This window comes from Diplotaxodon limnothrissa, linkage group LG18, assembly GCF_057381915.1.
Source record: "Diplotaxodon limnothrissa isolate DT_005_m linkage group LG18, D_limnothrissa_male_GT1.1, whole genome shotgun sequence".
Classification (NCBI taxonomy): domain Eukaryota; kingdom Metazoa; phylum Chordata; class Actinopteri; order Cichliformes; family Cichlidae; genus Diplotaxodon; species Diplotaxodon limnothrissa.
In genome coordinates, this window is record NC_140613.1 from 19739554 (window position 1) to 19753766 (window position 14213).

General features: G+C 41.9%; 2 protein-coding genes across 2 annotated transcripts; one reads left to right on the plus strand and one right to left on the minus strand.

Moving 5' to 3' along the window:
• Positions 1–2126: 2126 nt before the first annotated feature.
• Positions 2127–4003, plus strand: otol1a (otolin 1a). The gene is made up of 4 exons (XM_085376921.1): positions 2127–2583; positions 2671–2760; positions 2908–2979; positions 3126–4003. Exons 1-4 carry the CDS (start codon positions 2127–2129, stop codon positions 4001–4003), a joined length of 1497 nt encoding a protein of 498 aa, XP_085233047.1.
• Positions 4004–9306: 5303 nt separating this feature from the next.
• tal1 (T-cell acute lymphocytic leukemia 1) lies at positions 9307–12263 on the minus strand. Its single transcript, XM_085376923.1, has 3 exons — positions 11725–12263; positions 11304–11392; positions 9307–10357 (listed from the first exon to the last, which is right to left on the minus strand). The coding sequence occupies exons 1-3, from the start codon at positions 12261–12263 to the stop codon at positions 9828–9830; spliced, it is 1158 nt and encodes a 385-aa protein (XP_085233049.1). The 3' UTR covers positions 9307–9827.
• Between the last annotated feature and the right edge of the window lie 1950 nt (positions 12264–14213).

A 14213-nucleotide genomic window follows, 5' to 3' on the forward strand; every position in this document is an offset into this window, starting at 1 on the left:
TTTATTCTATCAATGTAAAAAAACACTTTGCAGCTGGGACACTGGCCTAAAGATTAAAAATGAGGTTTTAAAATTAAAATGGTTTATAGTAAACTCATTTTGTGAAGCAGAATCAACAAATGTCACACTTTGTACTACATTTAAGCAACGATTGCAATGAGCTTTAGGTTAAATACAACAATTCTTTGAGAATAAACTTATATAATTTCCATATGAAAGTGCCTTGAAGTTTTTGGATATCTTAGTGTACATGTATTCCTTCCAAAGACCATCTAAAATGGGAGTGTTCTGAGTTCAGGAAGCCTTCCTTCTTAAAACAATTTGAAATATGTTAGGCCTTCAAACTGTGTTGTCTTTGGCATTTTGTGTAGATTCAACTAAATAAATGGGAACACATTATGTGTTTTTGTGACAGGCTGCTGGTAACAAACTTTTATTATATAGACACACAACACCGGCTCATCCCTTAAGTTAAGTGCCTTTCTTATGCTTGAGCGATTCAAAGGTCAGTGTAAGGTGGCTAAAATAGTAGAGTTCAAGGACTCCACTGTAAATTAGTGTAAAAGCAGCCAATGCCAAAAGAAAAAGTTTGAAAAACCTTCAGAAAGCTGAGAGAATTATTGCTCAAGATCATTTTAAAACATTACGAGAAAGTCTGGCTGCTTGGAAGCACTGAGCAGCTCCTTCAGTGGGAGACTGCGGCACCCACGGTGTGGGACGGAGAGATTTCGCAGGTCTTTCCTCCCCACTGCTGTCAGACTCCACAACAAAGACTTTAACTGAACAAACACACACATCCACACATGTGCAATAATACTAAGTGCAATAATCCTTTCTGGCATCGTTGTATTTTTACTCAGTTGTATATAGCATTCGTATTCTATTTTTATCTTATTGTATATTTTTATTCTATTTTATTCTACTGTATATAGTATATTATTTTATTCTATTCTGTACAGCTGTGTACTGTATTTATTCTTATTGTATTCTAATTTTTGCGTCATAACTTTTGCACTGTCCACTTCCTGCTGTGACAAAACAAATTTCCCACGTGTGGGACTAATAAAGGTTATCTTATCTTATCTTATTTTTTTTTTCTTTTCAGATTAAGGAGCATGCTTAATCAGACCTAACCCCCGAGTTGTGCTTTTGTTTCAATCTTACAGCAAATTATTTCATATAAAATATATTTCAGTCATAAAATTTGCCAGGATGTCTACTAATGACCTCCTCCTTTTTATTTATTCATTTAATTTATTATTTTACTTTACTGGGAAAGTCCTCACTGATCAACTATTTCTAAATATCCAAATCTCTCATGAGTTCATTTCAGAAACTGAAATGACATCCAGCACAACTTTCGAGAGATGTGAAGCTCGGTTCACTGGTGCCAGGTTTCTGTGAGGTGTACTTGATTTACTGGGTTTACTTTTAGATCAAGGAGATGACTAGTTAGATTACTGGTGCCTGTTTTAGGACACTGATCCTTGTCCCACTGTATCTGGTGATCTGTTTGCTTTGAGGTGCTGCCAAATGGTGTAGTGAGTTGACAACTCTCACTTGGTACTGCACTTGGTAACTCTCATATGAAACGGTATTCATTACCAACAACGTGTATGTTTTTGTGTATAAACAGTCAGTGTATGCAGGCATGTTCTTTGACTGTGTATCTGTCTTTGTAACTTTATATTGTCTCCTGTTTCTGTACAAAGCAAGCATGTGTGTGAGCAACACCTAGGCAGGTTGCACACTCCTGGGCCCTGGATTCATATCCAATATCACAAAGACATAAACTCTTGCCTTGTACAACAATCTGCTTTAGTTCGCATCCCTCAGGAGTCATGTAATCTGTTGCTGCCAGCCCACCTGCCACCCAATAACCCCAGAGTTTTCTGTCCCTTGTTCTGTCATTGGCTTAGAGGCACATAAGCTGGAGAACCAGGGCAATAAAAGGAAGGAAGAAAAACTGCACCGACCACTTGTTCTGAGGGACGGAGTGAAGAATCAAGTGTCATCAACAGGTAAGATGCCCTCTGTGCTATTTGTCTGTGATGCAAGATAAATGATCAGCGCTTCACCCGTTTTGCCTGAATTCTTCCATTAGATTATTGTGCCCAGCCGTCAATATGCCACCCCTTCGGGCTGTTGTGCTGACCACTCTCTGCATGGCCCTCATGGCCATGCTGGCAGCTGGTGCCAGAACCACACGCTGGCCCAAACCCCAGAGCACCAAGAAGCCACCTCGAGCTGGCGCCAGCGGTGATGGAGGTGGACGATTTGGACGAACCACGACAACGACCCCATCCCCTACAAGCAGCCTGAACACTGAAGAAACAACTGACATTATGATGGATGCATATTCCCTGCCCTCTACAGATAGCACGACATACTCCATTGACACATACCCCACTGAATTTCACACTGATGCTATAGTGCCCCCTGGGAACATCCTTTCAAACTTTACCCTTGACTACAACGAATGCTTCTTCAACTTCTGTGAGTGCTGTCCACCAGAAAAAGGTCCCGTAGGGCCTATGGGAGAAAGAGGGCCAACGGGGCCACCAGGTGAGAAGGGCATTCCAGGTGAGACGGATTTTAACTTTTTTTATTGTAAGGGAAATTACAGTTTAAGTCAAAGATTTTATTCTTTTTACTCGCGTGTGTTGTCAGGGTTGCCAGGAGAGAAGGGAGAAACAGGGCCCAGAGGACCTCCCGGACCAGCAGGATTACCTGGAGCCAATGGACTCAATGGCGACATAGGTACAACGAGGCTTGACAGCAGGAGAGTTCTTGAATGTCTAAGGGTTTCTCTCTCTGTGTCTCTCACTCCTTTTGTGCGAAACGCTGTTTTGTATAAGTACTTTTTGGATGTCATTTTCTACGCTTTATTTATCAAAACTGCTGCAGGTGAAAAAGGTGATCCAGGACCTGCAGGTCTACCTGGTACCCCTGGTATGCCAGGAAAACCTGGAGAAAAGGGTGTGTAGTTTCCTGTAAGAACCTGGCTACACATGTGCAAAAGTCATGATTTATAGTTATTGTTTCTCAAAGTGCATTGAGGTACATAATAACATATTTTCATTCAAACCTTTCTTCCTAAATAAACATAAACCCTCCACACACAGGTGATCCAGGCCCCAAAGGAGAGAAAGGTGAACGTGGCTTCCCTGGTCTAAAAGGGGACCCAGGAGAAAGAGGAGAGCCTGGCCTGAATGGGACTAAAGGCATCCCTGGCCCAGAGGGGCTGATGGGGCCCCCAGGGATTCCTGGGTCAAAGGGTCAGAAAGGTGAACAAGGGCAGCCGAGTGAGTGTTTGCCAGGTGAGAAAGGAGAGAAAGGTGATCATGGACCCCCAGGTCTAAGAGGTGAGATGGGCCCCCCAGGACTGAATGGAGCTGACGGTGCACAGGGAGAACGGGGGGAGCCAGGGCCTCCAGGAGGGAAGGGTGATACTGGACCCAGAGGCCTCCCAGGTGGGAGGGGACTGGCAGGGTTGAGGGGAGAGAAGGGGCCTAAAGGTCCTCGTGGGCCTCGGGGTCCCAAAGGACCTCCGGGTCAGAGTGCCGTTCAGGTTCGATCTGCCTTCAGTGTAGGTTTGTTCCCCAGCCGCTCCTTCCCTCCGCCGGGCCTGCCTGTGAAGTTTGATAAGGTGTTTTACAATGGGGAAGGACACTGGGACCCGGCACTCAATAAGTTCAACGTCACATACCCCGGGGTCTACCTATTCAGCTATCACATCACTGTGCGCAACCGGCCTGTGCGTGCAGCCCTGGTGGTTAATGGAATGCGGAAGCTACGGACAAGAGACTCTCTGTATGGCCAAGACATCGATCAGGCATCTAATCTCGCGCTGTTGCAGTTGAACGAAGGTGACCAGGTGTGGCTGGAGACACTGAGAGACTGGAATGGAGTTTACTCCAGCAGTGAAGATGACAGCACGTTCTCTGGCTTCTTACTTTACCCAGACATAAAGACCAAACCTACTGAGCTGACAAACCTCTGAATGCATCCTTGACTGAGCTCTGATTTGAGCCTCTCGCAGACTCTGCAACTTTCAGCCTTTTGCACTGCTCTGTCATTTTAATGTGATTCAGCTAAGCACTGCTGCTCAGTATCTGCTAGCTCCCATGCTAATCAAACCAAATGCTTTACTTGCCTTGCTGTACCTGGAGACGGGTGAGGCCCAATTAATCTTCTGTATGCAACATTTCAGCTCTTTGTAACACTGCATTAAAATTGACTCTGCTTGAAACTGATGACCCTTGGGTTGTATTTACACAGAAACAGCTTATACACTCATTTAAAAGCTATTTGCCATTGCAAAGAGAAGGGAAAAGCTCAACGCCAGTGAACCATTTGTATTACTTGGACATAATTTAAATAAATGACGTATTGCATTTGTTTCCCACTAGAGGGCGCAAGGTGTTCAATTTTTGGACAGAAGCTCTGGAGATTAATACACAAAGACAGTAGGCTAGAAAAACATAATGGTCCCACAAATATTTCAGGTAAAGATTGAAAGTGATACCTCTGTCGTGATGTTATTGAAAAAACTGCACACTACGGCAACGATATACGACAAGGAGAAAAAGGCAAGTCCGGATGATTCACTGGAACGCAGAAAGTAATATGATTTAAAAACCACATTATATATACATGTATATACACATATATAATTGATATTACACCCCCATAACGTCATACACCTTAGTCCTGAGCAGAGATGATAACCCTCTGCAGTAGATCAAGCTGCACCATAAATTATACTCTAATGCTCCCACACTGCACAATGAAAAATAGAATAGAATAGACTTTTACAAATACTATATCTCATTAGACGTTAAAGAGTCAGGACCTCTCACCAGATTATAGCCGATAATAACTCACTTACTTTTATACAGCAGCAATTCATTCTGAAGATAAATTACATTCAGTACATTCGGTATACACTCAGCCACACCGAGATGCTCTGAGACTTTTTATGTTGTGACGTGTTCGTTAAATGTAGGAGGCAGGGGAGCTGCATTAGCTGGTTTTAAAGCTTTTCTTTATGCAAGGTTGTAATTAGGCACAGTCACATATTTTCTAAGCACATATGATACACTTACACATACAACAAAATGTATAAGCAAGATGAAGTTTTAGATACTAATAATGTAACTTGTGCAACAATTTTTACAGAAATGTATCATCAGATTAGTGATCAGTGTATCTAAGTATCAACATTTCATTGGGAGTGAAACAAATAAATGAGATTTAAATCATTTTAATTTATAAAAACTATTAAATAAATATATTCTTCAGGGCTTTCTCCCACTTGGAGTCTTAAATAACAACAAAGCTTTAAAATTGGACATATACCTGAGAAGTGTATTTTCACTCTTCAATGCAATTTAATAAAAAAAAGTACTTCGTGTGTGTATTCATTTACAAATCTGCGTAACACTTTGATTTACTCTGGAGAACATGCGTTGCCTGAGGGGGATTTATATTTCAGGTTGTACACTCAACCAAGACTGCTGCCTGTAGGAAGATAAACAGTTACTATAATCAAAAACACTGTATCATAGCAGACACAGAGGATTTCTATTTACACTGATGTCCGAATTTTAAGGCAGCATTTTTTTTCTCTGGTGTCTTTCGTGAAAAGATTTAGGAGGCAGGTAATGTTTTTCTTTTTCAGGTCTATCATCCACACTGCAATTTAAATACAACTGTAAATACAATTGTGAAAACTTTGAAAAGAATTATGTAGTATTTATGTAGCTGATCACCAGTGATTATTCAAATAACATTTAAATACAAAAAACATTTAAATTGTTCAGACAAAGTTAGAATTTTCAACACCAAAACTTTCCCCGCTCTTTTTTTTTTAAAATTTTCTTTTAATTTCATCCTGATCAAACACCACCAGACTTGGTTAGCAATCAAGAAACATTAATGTTTGGCCAAAATGAAGAACCTTAGAATTACTAAGAACTTTAGACCTAGTTTGGAAATCTCCTTATCCTTACCAGAGTGACATTTGAAGAACTCGAGTTAAACTGACATGTTTTTTTCTTTCTACCTAATTATAACAGTGAATTAAAGAGTAAATGACAGCTTTATAATAAGGAGTCACTGATGCTGATGCTATCAAACTTGATAAAAATAGTCTCCAGTGCAACTCCATCAAATTGGATGTGACAGAAATGAAGTACAAACAATAGCTGCTTTCGTTTAAGTAGTATTAGGCGTGCTCAGCAACTGCCTGTTCCCTGTATAGGAACCTTCAGACAGGAAGTGGTGAAGGTAGAAATATCTCTCAACTGGAAAAGTTTTATTGATTGGAAGATTGACTGGAATATTATGAATTAATTTACTTTTATGAGGAATATTGAAGGGAAACCTGTTAAAGAGGAAAGCCCAGAATAACATCTCCATCTACTGGTGAAGGATGTATATTTCTGTCAAAGTTCCACCTTATTCATGCTGCTGTTCATGTTGATGGTGGTGTGTGTGCGTTTGTTAAATGTTATTTTGCTTGTTTGTTTATAGGCCTATCTGCGGATATGTGTGCATAAGTGTGCGTGTGTGTGTGTGTGTGTGTTTGCATTTATGTATTTTCCTACTACTCTGTGTGAAAATATAAATAACTACCTTGGCGGTGTGTGCAGTGTAATCTGCTCCCAACAGGCTGGATTCCCACTGTGAGAAAGACAGTATATTGTTCCTGCAGCACTACAGATAACAACTCATTAGCATACTGAATCATTTGGCAGCAAGAGCCACTCTGCCACCCATCTGCACTGAGCTGATAAACACACACACACACACACCAGCTCTCTCTCACACACACACACACACACACACAGATCCATGCAGTGGGCATACGCATACACACAACGCTGCTCTCACAAACACACACACACCCGCAACAATCTTCCTCTCATTCGCTCTCTTTCAATCCCTGTACACTCCCTGTATCCCTCTCATTTGTGAGTCTGTGTCTTTTTGGAGAGTTAGGAACACTGGAGCAGGTAAATGTTTGGCAGGCACTAACCCAGAGAACCCCTCCGCAGAGTCCCAGCACAGCCAGAGCACAGCACGGGAGAGGTCTCCAAACACCTGGATGTCTCTGATGCTCTCTGGAAGCAATTATAGCTTTCAGAAATGTCTAAGTGCTGATTCTGTTGTAGCAGTGGTGGCACAGTCCTCTGTGAAAACTTATGGGATATAGGGAAGAATCCTTGAAAAAAAAAGTGCTTAAGCTACACCTACAAAGCTAATTTGTTTTTATTAATGAACACAGGCTGGGGAGCATAACTTCAATAAGTAAAGAATTTATGGGCGGTGGGGTCTTGATCAGTGTGGCTGTTTCACAGTGTGTACAGACACAGCAGCAGACAAACGAATGCAGTGGAGGTTGTCAAAACCACTTTCACAATGGCAGGATATCCTGAAGGTCACCGAGCCATGTTAACCTCCACAGGAAGTTGTCACTTGGTGGGAGAAACAGAGGATTCCAGCATTCATTGGAGGAGTTTCTCTGAGGAGGGCTGGCTTTAGCTATAAACCAAGCAGATATGGTGGGAAACAGCTGCGAGGAATGTCATTATAGGAATTAATCACTGAGATTATGCAACTCTTAAATATGGTGTAAAATTTGGAAAATATTTCACATAGTATGAGAAGGGCCACAAGACTACCGTATGAACTCAGCTGACTTGAAATGCACTGCAGTCGACCCACAGCGTGTTTGAGTGAGATCAAATATACAAGACTTTCCCTCTGTTTGTTTTATTCATTTTTTTAATATAAAATTCATCAATTTAACATTGGATATATTTATAGATACAGCTATAATACAACAAATATGTCATTACCAAACGTACAATGTCCCTTTACTGCAATTCATAAAATACCATAGTTACCAAAGGTACCAATATAGGCTACTAGGTCCTGCTGAAAAAGCAACAACAGTGAGCAATACATAAGTGTCTTTGTCAGAAAACTGCTGGTGTTCTTATGATATTAACACTGTGTGGTGATGGTGTGCATGTGTCTGTTTGCACGTGTGTGCGATCCAGATATTAGTCACGTTGCGGGGCCCTAAATCTGTTTATACACTCAGATTGTTGGCATTTCCTTTCCTTAAGAGAACAAAAGGCACATCTCCATTAAGTGCATCATTAACTTCTAAAATGAAGACAAGTTTCAAAGGAGAGTCAGGGTTAAGGTTGGAGAAGCTGGAACTGCTGTTAAGGTTAGAATCGGCTTCCCGGATGGCTGTCACGATCTGAGACCGCTTCAGTATACGACTGCTGTGCTTAGAAGAATTTGCAATATCATTAGTTTTGCAAGATGTTTAAATTTGACATGACAATAATAGTAATGTCATATTAATTCATCTTTAATTCTGATTATTGTGTTTTTGTTTCCTTTTTCTTCAATGAATTGCACTCAAAATACTAGCGGAGAGAATCTGAAACCACATCTGTACAAAAGTGTACAAAATAAGAACAATTACATAAAGCAGTATCGTATGCGTATCAACAGTAAGCTATCAGTGGTCAACACCAAGATGTGGTGACACAGCCCGTCTCCGGGAAATCAGTGTAAGTCATTTTCATATACTCTTAAGTCATGGATGTGCAACTTTGTGCGTGTGTGTGTGTGCGCGTGTGTTTTAATGTGTCGTCTGTACATGTAAGTGTAGAATATGGCAATGAAGGGATTTATTTGTGTACCTTACTAAACTACAACTGATTTACAGTTAAAAAAAAAAACCCCAAACAAACAAAACAAAACACTGCAACATTCATATAAAAAAGGACTGCATGAGTCATGTCGTGATTTCATTTGACCCACACTTTGTACACTGCATGTCTTGTACCTCCACAGCAATTTCAAATAGATATATTCATTCCAGGCAGTGTGATTGTTTTCTGCTGTCTGCTGACACATTTGGTGACATTTTCTCATCACCAAAGTGTAACAGAAGTCAATTGTACCACAATTGATGTACTTATACGTTCAGTCGCTTGCTTTACTTCTTTTTTCTTTCCTTTTTTTTTTAGTTCATCTAATTTCTCCTCCTTCTTGTCATCCTGTCTCCTAAAAGACAATTTTGCTAGTAAACCCACTGACAAACACACTATGGTACATCTTAATCCACATGACTTGAATTTGAGTCACTATTATTACATTGTGCAGTGGAAATATATATGCTATTTACAATGCATACGAATCGCATGGGTACAATTAGGGTCCACTCAGTGTTTTTATGGCCTCAGAGTGAGGCAAATTTTCCTTTGTATCTTTAAATTAAAACACCGAACTTGTCGAGGATAAATCTCCTGGTGTGCTTGTTACTTTCGGCGCCGTGCAAGCAAGGTGGATCAATTCCAGTGGCATCATATTGTAATTAATAGTGTCATCAGTGAAACATTGATCCTCTGAATAAAACGCTTGTCGTTTGAGTGACGATTGCCTGATTATTATTAGTTTTTGTTTCTTTGCTCTTTCTTTCATATATTGGGGTGTTTTCTATTGTGTAAGGATATCCAGTCTTTGGCGCTTTCAAAGCACTGAAATCCGCAGGTCTATCAAAGACATGAGACATGCAGAATTTACAAGTCTTAAATTCATCAAACTGTTCAGCGTGGAGACGAGAACACGCTCGTCGTCCATTTTGGACAGCACTATCTCAATATGCGGAGCTTAATTCTCCTTTCTACACTGATGACTCAAAAATTACAGGGTCTGAGTGTGTCCGCCTCTTTTTTCTTTTTTTAGTTCCTCCATTTCACTCTCAGGTGCTGTGTTGTTGTTTGTTGGCGTCAGCATCATCGGCGACTGGAGTTATCTAACGGGCGTCCATTGCGCCTCAGATCCCTAGTAGCTAGATGAAGTGGGGGTCCGCGAGATGTTGCTAGAGTCCTTGGAGCTGGAGGCGAGTCCTGGTCCTCCATGAAGCTTTCAGGACTGCCTTCAGCATCGCCATCAGGTAGGCTTCCGCAGCTGGAGCCTGGCGACATTGTCTCCAAAAGATCATCCCTGGCTAAGCCCACTACTGTGTCCTGGTGCGGTTCACCCTGAGGGCCCCCCTCGTGGGCGGCAACCCCAACCAACAGCCCTGTGTCCCCATCAGTTGTGCTGCCAACATTCCTCCCACCATCCTGATCCTCGAGGAGGTTGGAGAGGAAACTGATGTACTTCATAGCGAGCCGCAGTATCTCGTTTTTACTCAGCTTCTTGTCGGGAGGGTGGGTGGGAATGAGTTTACGAAGCTCTGCAAATGCCCCATTTACATTCTGCTGCCGCCAACGTTCACGACTGTTTGTGAAGATGCGACGTACAATCTTTGGCTGGCCAGCTAGCAGAATGGAAAGAAGGAGAAAAAGACAAGAAAAGGGGAGAGTAAGGAGACAAGGCACCAACACATTCGCAAAAAAACCAATGAAATGCAGAGCTGAAGCAGAAAATATGGTTTGTAAAACAATAAATCAACAGAAGCGCAAAAGTAAGAGTGGGAGAAGAAGCAGCAGGAGATGCACAACATTTATTTGCGAGAAAGTACAGGATGAAAATAACAAACTTCAACAAATTCTAAAGCAGTAACTTTTAAAATTGTCCTCCGTATATGGCCACAGATTTTTTTTAGCTGATGGATCAGATGTGTGCCATATGTGATACAAGTGAAATGGTTGGTGTGGCATGCCAATCTCCTTAAAGGTTGTCAGGGAGCATGTGTGCTCCCTATTTGACATTCTAAATATTTTTTATTTAGTTAGTCATAGTAAAATGCTTCACTGCAGGTAGTCACATCCTCTCACCCTTCAACAATGGTGTCTTCTAAGCTATTGTTGCCCTTGGAACACACCCAGTCTATCTTAATCCTTCAGCCCACTCTGCAGTAAAACCTTGGCATGGAGGCAGGAGCACCCCCATCCTCCACCCCTGTACATGGCAGTGAGTGGGCAGCAGTGGAAAGGATGTTTCAAATGAAATGAACCCCAAATCCGCCTGAAAAGGGTTTACTTTAATGGCATGCAGGTACATGTATTTGACATTCAGATTAGCATTTATTTAGCCCCGTGAATTATGATGCATTTATTCTTCATGGGTGAAGCCCTTTCTGAATTTTCCTTTGGCAAGGCATCTTCTGCGAGACTCAGATTAGGTACGGTATAGCTCCATGTCAGTGAATGAATGACAATGGTGATGGAGAAGGGACGTTTGGGGGGGGGACTAAACTGGCAGAAGGAGGACACGGCAGAAGTGCATCTTACCATACTTATAAAGATCTAAAATGCGCCTACCCTCGTCGAGTTCAACCTCATAAGGCGCCGGGCGGCGCTTTACCCTGTTGCTGGGGTACATGCTGTACTGCTCCGACTCTCCTCCGAGACTATGTCAACAGAAAGGAGACAAAAGGTGCACAGGTACATTAGGTCACATGAATTCCACTGTACACAGTTTCCTTCATTGCTTCTAAAAGATCTTAATGCTCTCCACTCATTGCAGCAGGACACACACACACACAAACACACACACATCTGTCACATATGCACATGCTCAATAATGTAAACATAACGTAACCTCAGTAATACAAAAAGCATCTTGTCCCCTATCCTTTTACAGAAAGGCATAATTGTGTCTAATAACCATCAAACTTTCTATGTGCATTCATGAAACTGTATGTTTTTTGTTTTGATTCCCCCCCCTTCCTTCAGCCTTTACCTGTTGATGGCGGCGAGAGGCTGTGCCAGGTTGTAGAGCATCGCCCGCGCTGGGACAGGGAACGCGTTTGGGCTCAGTTGGACCATTCGAGCGTCGTCTCGTTGCGGCGGCGGCAGCGGCAGCGGTGGAGGTCTGCGAAGTTCCGTGATCGGCACCAAATGGCTCTCAGTCCTCTGTTGCACCGCTTTTATAGCGTCCCTCCTGGAGAGCTCGATCACCGGCACTTCCCTTTTCAGGTCAAGGGCGTTGTGAGAGGCAGTTTCCTTGGCAACGCCGTTGATGATGATGCTGATGCTGGTCCCGTTGTTCGAGTTCTGCAGAGGAACGTCATCCGTCTCCTCAACCCCCTTGAAGCTCCCTCCCCTCTCCTCCTCCTCATCCTCCTCCTCTTCTTCCTCCTCCCCCTCCTCTCTCCTCGGCTCCCCGTCCTCCTTGCATCCGTTCTGTCTGGAGATGATGGCGGAGTCCTCCTGTTTATTAGGACCGGACCCTGCATCGGGACTTTCGGGACAAAGCTCCTGTTGCCGCTTTTCCATCATTTTTATGCCGTCACCACTCGCTAGAGTCCACTACGTCCTAAATGAGATTTCCCTCGATTAATCCATAGTTCAGTGCATCGTTTGTGGCAAAATGTCAGATATAACCACGCATTTGCTGTCCACGCAAGCCTAAAGAAAATTAACAATAAAACATCATCACCGAGCTATTATCCTGGCTCGTATCCTTATTCAAAGTACTGTTCTTAAACTGTAAATGATATGAATACTGTAAAGCTTAAATTAGCAAATTGAATGAGCAATTAGATGACCCCCCCCCCCCCCTCAGGTGACACATTTTATTCGACATTTTTCAAACTGAATAAGAAAAGGCCAAAGATTTTCCTGTGATATTGTTCCATGACAAAGAAATAACTCGGCACTCTATGACCATCACATTCAAACATCTCGCAGTTTTCCAGGATCAAACCATTATTTCTCAAACTATCCAAGGTGAGAGTGTTTTCAAGCTAAATAGAAACACGATGAATTCTTTTCAGGGCTCACTGGATTTTATTTTGTTTGAAATTTCCACGGTTGATTATTTTGTCACCATTTAATTTACAGCTGCAGGTGTAACCCGTTATTGTATTTATTTTATTAGGAGTCTTGTCTGCTCCTGTTTGTTTTATTGCTATTATGAAGCTCTTATCAAACGCTTGCATGGCCTTCACTGCTACAGTTAAGGCGTTACGCCTATATCTTACAGGGACGTTAGATGTCCGCGTTAATTATAAGATCGGAAATTAGAAGCATCATTTTCGCTACTGTTAAATGTAAAACTATCGTGGAGGAAAGCTGTGGATGCGAGGACTAAAAGGAAGGTTGATAATGACCACTATTCGTCGAAGTTAAAAAAATAAGAAAAATAAAAATCCACCTTTCTGCTTTTCCTTCCTCCCCTTGCAAATGAAAAATAATAGTCCAAAAAATGCTCGAACGTGATCGTTTTCACGCGCAAAGAATTAATAGCAGGTTGTCTAATTTTTTTTTTGTTTTATCGAGGGTAAGGCCATATTAGTGCTGGTGTTAACACCGAAAATCAGGAGTTTCCCACAATGACCAGTTTCAGGTGTTTCAGACGTAACTCATTTGATAAATTTCCTGGAAATGTTTTTCCTTTTAAACGAACGGCAGACGGAGAATTAAAAAAGAAAACGCACCATAATTTCTGGGAATTCTCCAGCAGGCCTCGCATCCGTTATTTCATGCCGTAGACTCCAACCATCCGATCGGACAATAGCAGAAAATATAGGCTAAAAATGTCGCTCATTACAGCAATAAAACCAAGACGAACGCGCTGAAATTACCGCGTACAGAGCGAAAAATGCGCTGGTTTAAATGAAGAGATGTGTTTTGGGGGGGACTTACCGTTCCAGCCGTGTTGTTGATGTTACTGTGTAAGTGGAGCCATTTTGTGAGTGGGTCATCCATGTCTGAGGTTTTTCTTTTTTTTTCTCTCTCTACCAGTTGTGGAGTAGTGTGTGTATGTGTGTGCGTGTGCATATGTGTGTATGCGTATGTGTGTAGCTGAGTTATTCCTCGCCGCATCCAGTGCGCTCCCTCAGTATGGGGAGCGGAACACAGGCCGCAATGTGGCCGAGTGAGATAAGCGCACGGCAGCGGCCTCTTCATTCCCGATAAGCCCCTAAACCCATTATTTATGAAATGATTCATTATTATTTGGCTGTCGTGGGCTATATAGTCTTGTGGAGGGCAAAGCATTTAAAAAAAAAAAAAGCAAACAGGCACATCGCAACGGCCTGTATCAACGTGAGGTGGTGTAGTGTAGCCTGAGCTACAGTTGAGGTGTTTTAATTTTAATTTTTTATTTTTTTACGCAATAAACAAAAGCTCAGGTTAAGCTTTTGACCTATTTATATTTTCAACAAAGGTTTTTTTTTTCCGCTAAGCTCATTTATCCTGCAATAAGATAACTGATAATAACAGAGG